This window comes from Petaurus breviceps, unplaced genomic scaffold, assembly GCF_028583685.1.
Source record: "Petaurus breviceps papuanus isolate PSGF00001 unplaced genomic scaffold, PetGlider_PUasm1.0 38, whole genome shotgun sequence".
Lineage (NCBI taxonomy): Eukaryota > Metazoa > Chordata > Mammalia > Diprotodontia > Petauridae > Petaurus > Petaurus breviceps.
The window spans coordinates 34,508,667-34,523,561 of NW_027186304.1; the positions used below are offsets into that span (position 1 = coordinate 34,508,667).

Consider the following 14,895-nt stretch of genomic DNA (forward strand, 5'->3'; position numbering starts at 1 on the left):
CTTGTGGCTTCACATCTCCTCCCAACCCACCCACCCCTAATCCCAAATTCCCCAACATTCCTGCCTCACTTAGAAGTGCTTCCCCTGAGACATAAACAGCCCTCGTTGGCTTTCTAGAAAAAGTTCTAGGCATATGGGCTTTGTCTTGTTCAGGGCAGTAGTTAGGTGACTTAACCCTGTCTCGTCAGAAATCACAAGAACTTACTTACTTAGAAGGGAGGGGGGAATTGACTGACCCTTTTAAGAGTGCCCTCTAAACACTGACAGAGACAACACAGTCCATCTAAGACTCTGGCAAAGAATCTCGCTTATTATGTCTAGCTTTTGCTACTCCTTTCTGAGAAAGGCTTGGCTACCAAAACATGAGATGTTTTGCTTTCCTTTCCTTTTAATGAGTGTCTCTTAATTAAACCATGGGTCTAGCCTGCTTGTTTTCAACAATTTCTCTTCCCTGAGTGGTTTTGCTTGTTTTTTCTTTTCCTCTTTGGAGGCAAACTCAGAAATTCCACTTTAGCTACATATAATTATAAAAGAGGTGACCACTCACTGTACACTGTGTGTGCTGGAATGTGGCATAACAGAAAGACAGCATTATAGTTGGAGTCAGACTTCGAGGTCTGAATACAAATTCCATTGATTATTCTCTGTCACTTAACCTCTGTGGATTATAGTCACCTCATCTTTAAAATGGGAGATAGGTGTAGACTAGATTCTAGCTCTAAATCCTATGGCTTTCTGTAAAACTATACCAGACTTTGCCTGAGCCTTGCTCAAAATACCTGTTCAGTCTAGTATATTGTCAGCTTCTGAGTAACCAGTCTGAGGCTGAACTTTTATGTACCCTTTTAATTAAGAGACTCCATGTTTAATCACAGTAGGGCATTGTTTGGTAGTGCCATATAATGAAATGGTTAGGGCTGTTGAAATTTACCATTAAGACAGTGGACAATTCATTCAGTGTCCATGGAATAAAATGAACAGGCACTGAGCCAAAAAGAAGATCAACTGGGATATACAAAGGCATGAGACATGGTTGGTCAGCACAATCAGTGGGGATATATGTCCTAGTAATGAGAGTATTTGTGTTTGGTACAGGCAAGGAGAAATTTCTCATGATGCAAATGAAAACCATTTGAGAGAAATAATGGCATCCCTGTGAGACTCTATGTGCTATGGTAAAGGCAAGAAAGTCTCACTGAGCATATCTTTGAAAAGGACAGCTTACATGCCTTGCCTGTTTTGTTTTGCTTTGTCTTTAATGAATCACTAAGAACAAGGTAGGATTGGGTCTTTCTACTGCTTCTCCTGGAGATGAAGCTTTCTTGATGCCAAAACTTTATCCCCTGTAATACATAGAACTCAAAAGTTTAGGGTGAAAATGGAAGTATTTGGTCTCTCGCAAAACCTTCTTTTTAATATTTTTCCTAGTCTAAATATATTTTTAATAAATAAAGAAGCACTGTCTTGCTTTGATTACTTTATACAGAGAGTGATTTTCATTTCCAATCCCTGTCCTGTTCCCATTTTCATGATTTTCCACATGGTCTAGGAAAATTGGCGTAACAAGGTGAATAGATGTCCAAAGCAGGCAATGACATTTGGAAAACTAAATTACTTGCTAATAAATAATTTTTAAAATTTACTAAATAAATACATGTCCTGTCGGTTAATAGATAGCCTTTATAAAAAGAGAAAGCTAATACTATGTGGGATAAAGTCACATGTTTTTTATACTTCCATTTCTGTTCTACTGGCATTGAGTAACATTCAAATGGCTATGACTTTAGTCACTTTACTACTTTGTTGCCTTTGAGGGCACATTAATTATATGAATCAATTTGAATCATCAATTCCTGCTATAGAGCCAGATCACTCTCCAAGGTTTATGGGAATACACCACCAGGCAGTAGATTAATAACTTTATAAAGAACCACATGAAAAAGAAATGGTGAATCTCAGATCCAATCTTGTGGTTTACTGGATTCTGAAACCTACCAGCTTTCTGAGGCTTGACTTCAGTAATCTGATCCATGTAATGAGCCAGCTCAGTTATATATTTGTGATAATTAAAACAGACCCAGTGGCCACCCCTACATACCAAGCCCTACAAAATTTGCCCACTTTCCCAATGAGGAAGGGTATTTGTCAGCATTTATCCACTTTCAGGAAAGAGCCAAATTCCCTTAGTGAATGATAGATATAGAAAAAGAAATGTTAGTAAACATAGACTGGCTGGGTTTGGGGGAGTTGAGTTTTTTTTTTCCAAAAAGCATTCTGAATCACAGACAGAGATGAAACTTGGGTCACAAGAGGGTTCTTTATGGAGAACCGTAGCAGAAAGGAATTCTCTTCAATGCTAAAACATTTGTCTCTGAGCATTATCCTTCCAGTAGAGTTTAAGGCAATCTCCCTAAACATTCCCCCTCCCCTTTTTTTCACTTAAGATATATGTCATGGGACACATTACTATGGGGTACTTGTAGTTTTGAAAATTGGGGCCAAATTCTTAACCTTCATGGTTCTCCAGGAGGATACTCAATGAGTTAAACAAGATGCCTATAGCTTGAATTGGTCCCCAAACTTCACCTTGCACAAGAAGCTTGGATTCTGTAAGATGTATAAAACAAAAGCCAAAAAAATGAGTTCAGTGGGAAATGTTTCCATAGGGCCAAGTGTGAGGACAATACACAGGCTTCCATATGCTGTCTGGGCCAGGTTTTTTGATAAGCCAAATCTCTCAGGGGCAAAGGGCAAAAATGCTTCACTTCCTGAAGTAGAATCTCTTATCTTTAGCCTCTGCAGAACAAGTAATCAGGAATCTGCAGATGGGTGTCTTCCTCCTTCCCCCTACCCTAAGGAACCCCCGTGTGAGAACAAAGTCCCTAGTATCTTGAAAGTAATGCTAAGAAAATAAACACTACAAAGACTGGTAACAGGGGGATGTCTCTCTTGCATGTTTTTTGTGGCCATCTTGGTTCAAGGAGAAGGGGGGTCCCCCAGATATATGAGCCAGCAGGATCTCTTTGTAGCAAGCGTTAGTGTGTTTGGCCAGATGTCCTCCCAGTGGAGGGCAGACAGAGAAAGAGAAAACAGAATTCTTATTAAAAATAAGTCACGGGAGGAAAAAAACACAGAGAGAAAGTGTGTCAAGTGGAACAGGGGCCCATGAGGTGCCATCTGATATTGATTAAATGCTGATAAAGTCAACAGAGAGAAATGCATGTCGTGAGGAAGTGACCCTGGCTCTTCGGAATGCAAACCAGTGACAAATGTCTGGGAGCCAGTCTGCATTCATACCATATGTACTCAATACAGTGCTGAGAGCCCAAAGCTCAAAAGAACAGCAAAAGAGTGTCAGAACACCTGGGTTTTAGTCCCAGTGACTGTGCCGCTAATTAGCTCTGCCACATTCATCAAGGCACTTCGCCTTTTGCCTCAGTTTCCTTTTCTGTAAAATGAGAGAGTTGATCTGCGATATCTCTAAGGTCCCTTCCAGCTCTAATATTTTATGATGGCTAAAAACTAGTTCCCCTAACAGGTGATTTTCATTTATCATCCTCAGGGACAACAATCTTTCATTGGCTCTGAAATTCTTCCAAATAAGTATAATGGATCAGAGAGGAGAGGAGTAACCCACTTGAGTCCTAAAATTCAAACAGAGAGAGATTTTTCCAAAAAGCCATAAATGTGTCTCCCAATCTCTCATTTTGTGCTTCTCTGTTTTACAGTAGTATATGCTGATGTGGACATAAATGTGAGTGACATGGGAAAGAAGGAAAGAACAAGGTTCTCTTTGCCTACATGCCTAGAGTTCTCTATCAGCCAAGTTCAAAAGCATCTTCACTATGACATGGAGGCTAGGTGATATCTAACCCCCTTGTAAAGAATATACATTCCTTAAAAAACTGTTTGGGGCATAACCAGGTGTCGCAGTGAATAGAGCACCGGCCCTGGAGTCAGGAGGACCTGACTTCAAATCCTGCCTCAGACACTTGATCACACTCAAGTCACTTAACCCCAATTGCCCTGCCTTCTCCCACCAAAAAGCCAAAAAAAAAGAAGAAGAAAAAGAAAAACAAAAACAAAACCTGTTTGGGTTTTTCTGAATTTAGCCACTTTTTTTTAAAGAAAAAAAGAGGCAATGGGTCTTAGGACTGTAAAGACTGCACAGTATAGGTGAGTTTGTGTAGGTGAATGAGTAATGCAGTCTGTATCTAAGGAGAAGATTTGACTTGGGTCAGTGTGACTCCTGTCAAAGTGATGAAAGGCAAAAACAAAAGTTCCTGTTTTATACCATTGGAGGTCTGAACAGCTTCAAGGGGCCTCCAACTTTGTCCAGTTGTGTTCAGTTCATTCATTCATTCATTCACTTATTCATTCATTCATTTAACAAGTATTTATTGAGTGCCAACTATATGCATAACATCATGCTAGGGGCTTAAAAGGATCCAGAAGAAATGTGTCCCGTGTTTGACTTTAGCCCCATTCTCTCAGGGCCATATCTTTTACATTTCACTATGCACTCACATGCACACACGTGCACACACACACACACACACACAATTCTCCAGTACCTGAAATGGTTGAGGAATCTCTCATCTCTACCATTAGCTTGAGCCTCCACTGACTGTGTTCTCTCCACTGGCTAGCAGCCTAGCTTCATTGAACCACTTAACATTGGATTCACTTTTACAAAGAAATATTTACTTCAAAGATATAGTGAGGACAAATATACAAACACTTCCTTTAACACTTCAAAGTGCATAATCCACTCACCACTACCCACTCCCTACCATACGGCCTCTATCGCTGGGTAGAGTAGGAAATTCAGGTTTACAGATTAGCTCTGTTTCTACATAGCATTAGTTCCACCAAATTCAAGTTCCTGGGCCCTGGATCTTTGCTTCTCAGGCTTTTGCTTCTGGGCTGTCTGCAACATGTGACCTAGATTCCTGGACTCTATGGCTCAAGCTTCCAGGTCAGAGATTCTATTCCCTTCACCTAGAAGAAGGACAAAGAAAAAGTTCAGAGTCCTAGCCCCATTTCTCAGGGACATGTGGCCCAAAAGGCGATTGGGGAGAGAATTAGAGGAAGGAGGTAGCCTTCAGGTCTTCCTTCACCTGTTACTACACATTGTCACCTGTCATGAAACAATCCTTCACCCTCAGAGAAGAATGTAGAAAAGCTTCAACTATACTCAGGCAGTTGGAGACAACATCTGTGAATTAACAAGTCTTAATGATGAATTGCATGGCAGGTGGGGAGAGGTAGAGAGGTGGAGTTCAAAGAGGGTGGTACCATTGATGGAAATGGGAAAGATGGAAGGAGGAACTAGTTGATTTGCCAAGGAATATGATAAGTTTGGGTTTGGATATGTTGAATTTGAGTTAACATTAGGATGTCCAACTGAGAATGTTGGAAATAGGAAACTAAACCCAAGAGAGAGAGTGGAACTAGAGATTGAAAGTCATATGAATAGGGATAATAATTTTAGAAAGAGATAAGAAAGTATCAAATAACAAAGAGATTACTTTTCAGATCTGTTTTTCTCTTGGAATGCTGCTCCTCTTCCCCCACCCCCTAAATGTGCTTGTTAACAGAAGTTCTTTTTTGAGAGTATCTCATCATCTTTGAGCCTATAAAAACTTGAGCCACAGGATTCTAATTATCCTTTCTCTGAACTCTGGAAATCCATCCCCTCCACCCTCTTCTCTATACTCTCCTCTCTTGGCAACTACATCCATTCCTGTGCCTTCAGTTATCACTTCTAGGCAGTTGACTCCAACGTAGTATCCCCAACCTCTGAGTTCTACTCTGGCATTTCCAGCTAGATATCATCACCTGGGTGTCCTGCCAATATCTCAAACTCAACATGTCCAAAACTGAGCTCATTTCCCCTCGAAAGGCTATCTTCATTCCTTCTCACTTCTCTATTTTTGTCATTATCACCACCATTCTTATAATCACCCGGGCTAAAAAACCTTTGAGACATCTTTAACTCATTCCTCCCCTTTCCCACTTCTAACCAATTACCAAACCCTATGGATTCTGCCTCCACAACATTTCTCACATCCATCCTCTCTCCTCTTCCATTGCTATCCTCTCTCCTCTTCCATTGCTATCCTCCTACTTCAAGCACTCATTGCCTCTCGCCTAGGCTGTTGTGACAGCTTTCTAATCTGTCTGCTTCCCCCACTATCTCCCTTGTCCAATCAAGTCAGCCATCAAGCACATATTAAGCATTAAATAAATGTCAGACTCTGTGGATATAGAGAGAGGCCAAATATAATGTCTTTACTCCCCAGGAGTTCACATTCTAATGAGGGAGAAAACAGGTGAAAAAAACTAGGTAGATTGAAGGTGTGTGTGTGTGTATATACACATATTTAAACATATATCTATACATGTATAAAGTAGATGGAAGATGGTCTCAGAGGGAAGGAAATAATGAAAAAGGAGAGGGGACTGGAAGAGGATCCCTACAGAAGGTGGGATTTAAGTTAAGCCTTGAAGGAAGTCAAAAATTAAGACACAGAGCTAGGGAAGGAAAGCGGTCCAGGCTCGGGGAAAAGCCAGTTCAAAGGCACAGATGGGAAATGGGATGTCCTGGGTGAGGAACAGTAAGTAGACAAGCATGACTACATCTTTAGGGGTATGAAAGGGAGTAAAGTATAAGAAGACTGGAAAGGTGGGAAGGGATCAAATTGCGACAGGCTTTAAATGCCAAACATAGGTTGTGGCTGTGTGAGTAGAGATCAAAAAATACATAAAACAGACATTGGGAAGGAAGAAATAAGATTTAGCAATGAATTGGGCAAATGAGGTGAGTGAGGGTGATGAGTCAAGGATGAGCTGAGGTTGGAGTCTGGATACCTAGGTATGATGATGGTGCCCATAATAGCCATAGAAAAGTTGGGAAGAGAAGAGAGTTTGAGGGGAAAGATAATGAGTTTAGTTTTGATCTTGTTGAACTTGAGAGTGAGAGGTAAGGAGGTGGAGGCATCAATTATAATCTCAAGGAATTTGAGAATTATTTATCAATTAGTACAGGAATTGATTATACATCAGTTATAGATCTCAAGGAATTTAGCCAAGAAGGGTGATACAAGGACTGGAGCTCAAAAGACTGACTGGATAAATATGTTTAGGAATCACTTGCAAAGAGATAATAATTGAATCCATGGTAGCTGATGACATCACCAAGTGAGATAGTATAGAGGGAAAAGAGGCCCCAGATTAGAACCTTGGGGGTCATCTGCAGGTAGTAGGCATGACATAGAAGAATATCCAGCAAAAGATACTGAGAAAGGAATGGTCGGACAAGGAAAAGAACCAGGAAAGAATAGTGTCATGAAAACTTAGAGAGAAAAGTATCTAGGAGGAGATGGTGGTCAAGTGTCAAAGGTTGCAAAGAAGGGTGAGAATTGAAGGGTTTTTTTTAATAGAATTGCCAATTAAGAGATCATCAGTGACTTTAGAAAGGGCAGATTCAATTGAATGATGAAGTTGGAAGCCAGAATGCAGAGGATTTATAACTGAGTGAGAGGTGAGGAAATGGAGTCAGCAATTATAGATCTCAAGGAATTTGCTCGTATATCATTTATTACAGAAATTGATTATAATCAGTTATAGATCTCAAGAAATTTAGCCAAGAAGAGGAAAAGAAATAGAGGGTTCTTTTTTAAGAATGGGAGATATATAGACATATTTGTAGACAACAGGAAAGGAGTCAGGAGATAGGAAGAGACTGAAAATGAGAGAGAGAGAGAGAGAGAGAGAGAGAGAGAAACAATAATTGTAGGGGAGATATGGAAATCTTCTGGAAAAGGAGATAGGTTCCATGTGGAGAGATTTGCCTTGGAAAGGAGAAAACTATCTCTTCATGAGAGGTGAGATCTATCTTTCATACATCAGCCAGAGTAATCTTCCAAGATCTCATATGTGACTATGCCACCTCCCTTAGCATAGATCAGGAGAGCCAACAAGGAAGGGGAGAGAGCATTAAGGATCTATAAGAAAGCTTGGGGTCAGGAAATAAAGGCTGAGCATGCTGAAAACATCAAAGCACGTCGTAATTCACAAAAGGATCCTGGTTACTTTACAAGCAAGCAAAGGTTTTCCTTTCCCTGAAAGAGAAAAAGGTGAAGGGGTGGTGAAGGAAGGGAAAACTGGAGTATCTAGAGCCTTATTCATGCTTATCCATACGGTCAACACAGTTGATTATTATTTGCCAAATGAAAAATCAAGGCATTGGGTCAGCAAATATTTGATCCAAATTGTTTGTCTTACCCAGCAAAATCACCAGATTGAATCCATTCAACTTTTGCCTACGGCCCAGAGGCATGTGACTCAAGGAGGCATGGGTGTGCCCAAGAACTTAGATTTCAGTCATTATTAACAGTCTGTTTTTCTCATCATTTTACAATAAACAGGGCTGAAGATGCTTTTCCACCAAAAAATGCTGCTGTGTATAAAATCACAAGCTAAAGGAAAATAACTTCAACTGTTGCTTAATCCCTATCATTTATCCATCAAGAATTATTGAGCACAATTACAATCAATCAGTCACTTATATACTGTTACTCCCCAAAGGACACTATTAGTAAGAGGCACATAGGAAAACAGATCAAGGAAACAAATGCATTCCTGATAGTTTTTACAACATGATTTTCACATTAAAATATCTAGTGTCTGTCTCCTGTGTTTCTCATCATATGGATGGAAATTTCCCTTTTTATGGTTTACTTTCTGTACATACTTAGTACAAAAATGACAGCTGCTTACTACTCAGACCAGTATGTTCTTTAACAGGTCGAAATGACTATATACACTCAAACTTTACTCCCTCTCACCAAGAAAGCAAACTTTTAAAATGATCTATGGTTTTTACTGAAAGGCAACATGATATAGGGGATAGAGGAACTTGCTCAGAACCAAGAAAACCTGGGCTCAAATTCGGCCTCTGATGTGTACTGACTCTTAGAAAAGTCATTTAACTTCTCAGTTCCTCAGCGACTAACAGTTACCTATAGCACAAATCACTGGCTGATTGGTAGAGGGGGCTTACTCACCAGAAATACCTTAAACCAATAAAATCACAGGTCTGGAATTTTTTTTTCTATGTTAACTAAGATTCCATTACAACAAATTCCAAAGGACTATCTAGACCAGATGTGGGGAACCTGCGTCCTTGAGGCAACATGTGGTCCTCTAGGTCCTTAAGTGTAGCCCTTTGACTGAATACAAACTTCAAATCTATTCTATGAAGTTTGGATTCAATCAAAGGGTCACACTTGAAGACCTAGAGGGCCACATGTAGCCTCAAGGCCGTAGGTTCCCCACTCCTGATCTAGATTCTTAGGGGCAGCTAGGTGACACAGTGGATAGAGTACCAGGCCTAAAGTCAAGAAGACTTATCTCCCTGAGTTCAAATATGGTTCCAGACACTTACTAGCCCTGTGACCCTGGGCAAGTCATTTAACCCTGTTTGCTTCAGTTTCCTCACCTTTGCCTGTAAAATGAGCTGGAGAGGGAAATGGCAAACCATTCTGGTATCTTTGCCAAGAAAACTACACGAAAAGTTAGATTTGACTGAAACAACTGAACAAAAAAATCTGGACTCTTCCACTGTGCTAAAAAATTTCTTTTGTCAAATATTGCTAAAAATAAATGGACTGGTATTTGAAATACTTCTGTTGTAGCAATTTTCACTGAAATATTATTGTAATGAGATATTTTTCCATGCCATGAAATAAAACCAGATACTATTTCCTAATTGTATGGAATATAATCGTTATTGCATATGGAGAGTTGCCCATATTGGTAATGTGATAGGCAAGGAATATATCCATATTACTACTACTTACAGCTATTGCTGTTCAGTCGTGGCTAACTCATCATAACACCAGTTGAGGTTTTCTTGACAAAGATACTGGTTTGCCGTTTCCTTCTCCACTCATTTTATGGTTGAGGAAACTGAGGCGGAGTTAAGTGACTTGCCCAGGGTCACACAGCTAGTAAGTGACTAGGCTGGATGTGAACCCAGGATTCCTGACTTCAGGCTCAGCACTACTGCACCACCTAGTTGCTCCATTACTCATACTACAGATACACAAATACAGTATCTTTGTATATATAGGGCAATCCTCCTAATAATTCTGTGTATTTGAACACATACTAGAGTATGTGTTAAACTTTGGAATAACACTGCTGGGCATAGTTCTTAAAATATATCTTCTCTTACAGGTATTCAAGAAGGAACACAATGTACCAAATGTAAAAATAACTGGGCACTGAAGTTTTCTATCATATTATTATATATTCTGTGTGCCTTGCTAACAATCACAGTAGCCATTCTGGGATACAAAGGTATGTACCATATGAATATTCCTTTCCAATAGCAACTTAACTAACTATAGAATGAAAAGTGATTGATCTACAAGCATAAGAATTAAGTATCTCACTTGTATTGAACTTAGTAACAAAACTTCAGGTCCTGTACCCTTGTCACTTTAGGGCAACCATAATGTATAAGGGAGAAAAACATCCCTACCCTAACTGATTTCAGTGATGATTCCCTCCTACCTATTCTTTGTGACGATTTTTGTTTTTCAGGTCTTTGGGGTTGTATAAGTTTCCTTGTCTGTGCAGTGAATTATCATTTCCAGCTACACTTTCTTCCTTGGTCTTTTCCTGTCCTATCTTAGTGGTCAGATGAAAACCCTGGAGCCAGCACACAATAAAGCCACAGTGATGGTGTCCAAATAAAATAAAAATCTCCATGACTACTAGTTCCTTCAGCCAGTGTCTACACAGCCACTTCCCCCTTTTCTCCTTAGTAGATTTACTGTGGTCATGGTTGGTTTTGGCTGGTTTAATGTCTAAAATATCTGTAACACAATATAAACACTACCTTGAAGAAGTTAAAGGGTAATATAGGTGAAGATCAGAGCTGTAATTCAGTTAACTTTCCTGAATTAAAGGGAAATATTGGTGTGTTTTCCCCCAAACATCTGATCTCCCTTTCCTTTCATACTCAACAGAATTAATCTGATTGAGTAAAATTTTCTTATCCAGTTGGAGCATTTTTTTCCCTTGTGTGACTAAAGTAAAAGTATCATAATTCAAATCACAGTGGAAAACAACAAAGAATTATGGAACTCTTCCTAGACACATCCACGTTAGGCTCATTTCTCTGACTCCAACACACAAACAGACATGGACAAAGTCTACTAATCTTAATCACTGTAACTCAGCAGCTAGCTTCAGCTGCCTTCCCTCAGACTGACAGATTGTGCAACTGATACAGGAAAAGGAAAATTCAGAGACTCACAGAGGAGCTCTCTGCTCTCCTCACTATGCCCTCTGTGGCTGCTTTGGGGGTGAGGGGTGGGTGGGTAAGATCTCCGAAATATGCGAGTATTTTAGCCATTTCCTCATGCCTTTTTATCTTTACAACTGTGTGTTCTACAATACCTGTCACACGTATGGCTAGGCATTTTCCTGAAGTATTCTTCAGTCTGTCCCCCTAATGCCATGAAGCCTAGTGTGAAGCTTTCCATTTATTTTCTGATGAATTGAGACAATGAAGAAATAGGAAAATGGGGGTGGCTGGGTAGTGCAGTGAATAGAGCACCAGCCCTGGAGCCAGGAGGACCTGAGTTCAAATTTGACCCAAGACACTTAACATGTACTAACTGTGTGAGCTTGGGCAAGTCGCCTAACCCCAATTGCCCTGCCTTCCCCCCTCCAAAAAATAAATAGAATTAGGAAAATTACCAGACTTTTTATTCCCTTTCAGTTGTAGTAGCCTCACCATAAAGGACACCTGTTTTGAGGAAAATGAGGTCTAACAAGTATATCTCAGTTTATTGTAAATAGATAGATATATACATACATACATGCATAAATACATACGTACATATATACATACGTACATACATGCACACACACATTAGAGAACTGCAGTCACCTAAAAGTGTCTTCCACCTAAAAAAAACTACTAGAAAAGCAAAGAAAAACTTTATTTTGTTATGAATGATTCAAATTAGCCTACTCCATCAAATTAGCCAGCTTTCCATTTCTTCCAGTCTGTGTAAACATGATTAGTGACCCAGTGGCAAAGCAGTAACTAAAAATCAAGTGGCAACAATTAAGCTTTTATTGGGTCTCTCTAGGGGCCTCCTATAGAACAGTACATTAAGCCCTTGGAGCTGAATATTTATTATAGAAAGAAAAGGCACAGTCCTTGCCTTTGAAGAGCTTACCTCTGTCTAACATTGGCCAATTTTTAGTTTTGTTAGGAAATAATTCAGAGAAACTTTGTGCCTTCTTAAGACACAAGGAAAAGTCCAAAAGCAAGACTCTGTGGCTTTTAGATGTTACTTCCTCAGTTTTTATAACCTTAGAAAAGAAAATAGTGAACAAAACAGCCTCCTGGGACCTTTACTGCAAGCATCCCCTAGTTCTTCAGGTCATTGCTTAAGACTGGTATCATCCAGTCCTCCTGTTGCCTATTTTTTTTAGGCATTGTGTTCAAAAGTATAACTTTCTTGTGTAGTCCTTGTCTACTTCCTTTCTTTTCAGTTCAGCTGTTTGCAAAAACTGGTATATCCCATGGCTGTGCTATGGTCTTTCTCAATGGGGAGACAGTTTGAGTAACTAGATTACACAGACAGAATCAAGCCAAATAGTTCAAAGACTTATTTTGATATCACATACTTGTTCTTAATGACTGGATCTTGAGTCTTGGGGAAAATGTATTCCAAAGAACTTTTGAAATTCCACCTCCTTACCTCCCCAATTCACCTCCATCCATTCAATTCCCCTTTTGTTTCTCTCCTCCAGACCCAAAATTGGACTTTTTTTAATAGCATTTCTGCAGCAAAAGGTTTATGTGAACAGCGGGGAATCCTCTAAACTCTTCACTTAAGATGTCCTCAATATGTCTGTGATTTATGGCTCACAAAGCTGCTCTAAAAACTTCGTTTATTGCAGATTCCTTGGATACTCTAGGGAAAGAGCAGAAACTATTAATTTATAAAGTTTTGTGCACTGTTACTACCTTTCACCAACAGTGTTTACCTGTATAGTCTCCCCTAACGTTTGTAGTTCAGCACACAAGAGCAAAATAAATAAAATAAACCTTCTGTCATTTTAACCTGCCATTCAATCCAATACAGCAAACATATATTAAGTACCTACTGTGTTCAAGGTACTGTGTGAAGAGGATACATAGGCACAAATAGCTGCTGCCTTCAAGGATATATTCTACGGGGGGGGGGGACAAAACATATATTCAGATAAATTAATACAAGGTGTAATTTGAGGAGGAAGGAAGCATTTTGAGCTAATGGGTGGGAGGAGAGTCAGGAAAGGTTACAAAGCAGAGGTGGCTCCTGAATTGAGCCTTGTCGAAAGATAAAGATTCCAAAAGGTAGATCTGAATTGTTACTGATCCAAAGCATACAAGCACATAACTCGCTGAGGCATTCCTGAGTATTTTGAGTTATTAGTCAAGAAAATCATTGGAACATTTTTTCAAAAGGAAAGGAGAACTACAGAATTTCAGTCATAGGAGACCCCAGGGGCCAGTTAGTATAACCCATATGTGAAAAAGAATCCTTTCTAAGCTATACTAAACAAAAAGTTATTGTGCCTTTATTTAAGGATTTCTACTATTGTGCCTTTATTTAAAGATTTCTATTCCAAGGAGTAGAAAATCATCTTCCTCCCATTCCACATTTGAATACTTCTAATTGTTAGGAAGTTTGTCCCCATTTTTTTGCCTCTTCCATTTATTGTACCTAGTAATATGAATAAGAACTTAGCACTTTAAGGTTTGCAAAGCACCTTACAAATATTATCTAATTTTATCCTTACAACACCCCTGGGAAGTAGTGATAAAATAATAGTGCTCTTTTTCGCTCCCTTTTACAGAGGAAGAAACTGAGGCAGACAGAGATTAAGCAACTTACCCAGGGTCACAAAGCTAGTATATGTCTGAGGTCAACATTTGAACTCAGGTCTCCCTGACTCCAGGTCCAGTACTCTGATTCATCTGCTACTTAGTTTTGAAGAGAGTTGTTCTGACCCCTCTGTCTTTTCTTCTCTGGACTAGGCATACCCCATTACTTTAGCTAATCCTTGAATGAAATGGACTCAGGACCCTTCACTATTTAAAGGTTCTCCAGCTTTTCAGTGCCCTTCCTAAAATGGGGCCCCAAAAGCATACAATAATCCAGATGAGGTCTCATCTGGACACAACAGTGCGGGACTATCACCTCCTGATTCCTGGAAGCTATGACTCTCAATACTGTCTAAAGTCACAACCACTTTTTTTGACTGCCCCGTCAAACCATTGAAATATTCAGCTTGTGGCCCACTCAAATACTCATAACATTTTTAGATAATCTTCCCCCTGCTTAGGCCTCCCTCATGTTGCACTTGGAAGATAGACTTTTTTGAAGCAAAGTGTTACACTTTATATTTATCCCTGTTAAGCTTCATCTTATTAGAATTAACCCAATGACTTAGTAAAATCTTTTTGAATCCTGGGTCTGTCATCCACCGTGTTTATTATCCCTCTCAGCTTTCTCCCATCTGTGTCTTTATCTAAGTTATTGAAAAAACTCAAGAATCTGTGGGTCAAGCACAGACACCTGGTACACTGGAGTCATCCTCCCAAGTTGACATAAAACTGTAATGACTACTTTCCAGTCTGGTTATTCAATCATTTCTGAATCCAACTAATTATACTAATGTCTAGTCGCAATTATTCTGTTTTCCATATCAGGAGCATGAAATACTTTGTCAAATTCTATAAAAAGAGAGACAGAGACAGAGACAGAGAGACAGAGAGAGAAAGATGAAAGGAGAGAAAAAGTGGTAGAGAGA

The 14,895-nt window shown here is 39.5% G+C and overlaps 1 protein-coding gene across 1 annotated transcript in view; it reads left to right on the forward strand.

Annotated features, from left to right (window-relative positions):
* The window catches only part of COLEC12 (collectin subfamily member 12), a 237,482-nt gene that overhangs the window by 180,768 nt on the left and 41,819 nt on the right, over positions 1 to 14,895 (forward strand). The window contains exon 3 of the mRNA XM_069099739.1: positions 10,246 to 10,368. Coding sequence (XP_068955840.1) covers positions 10,246 to 10,368 — 123 coding nt within the window. The remainder of the gene's footprint in view (positions 1 to 10,245; positions 10,369 to 14,895) is intronic.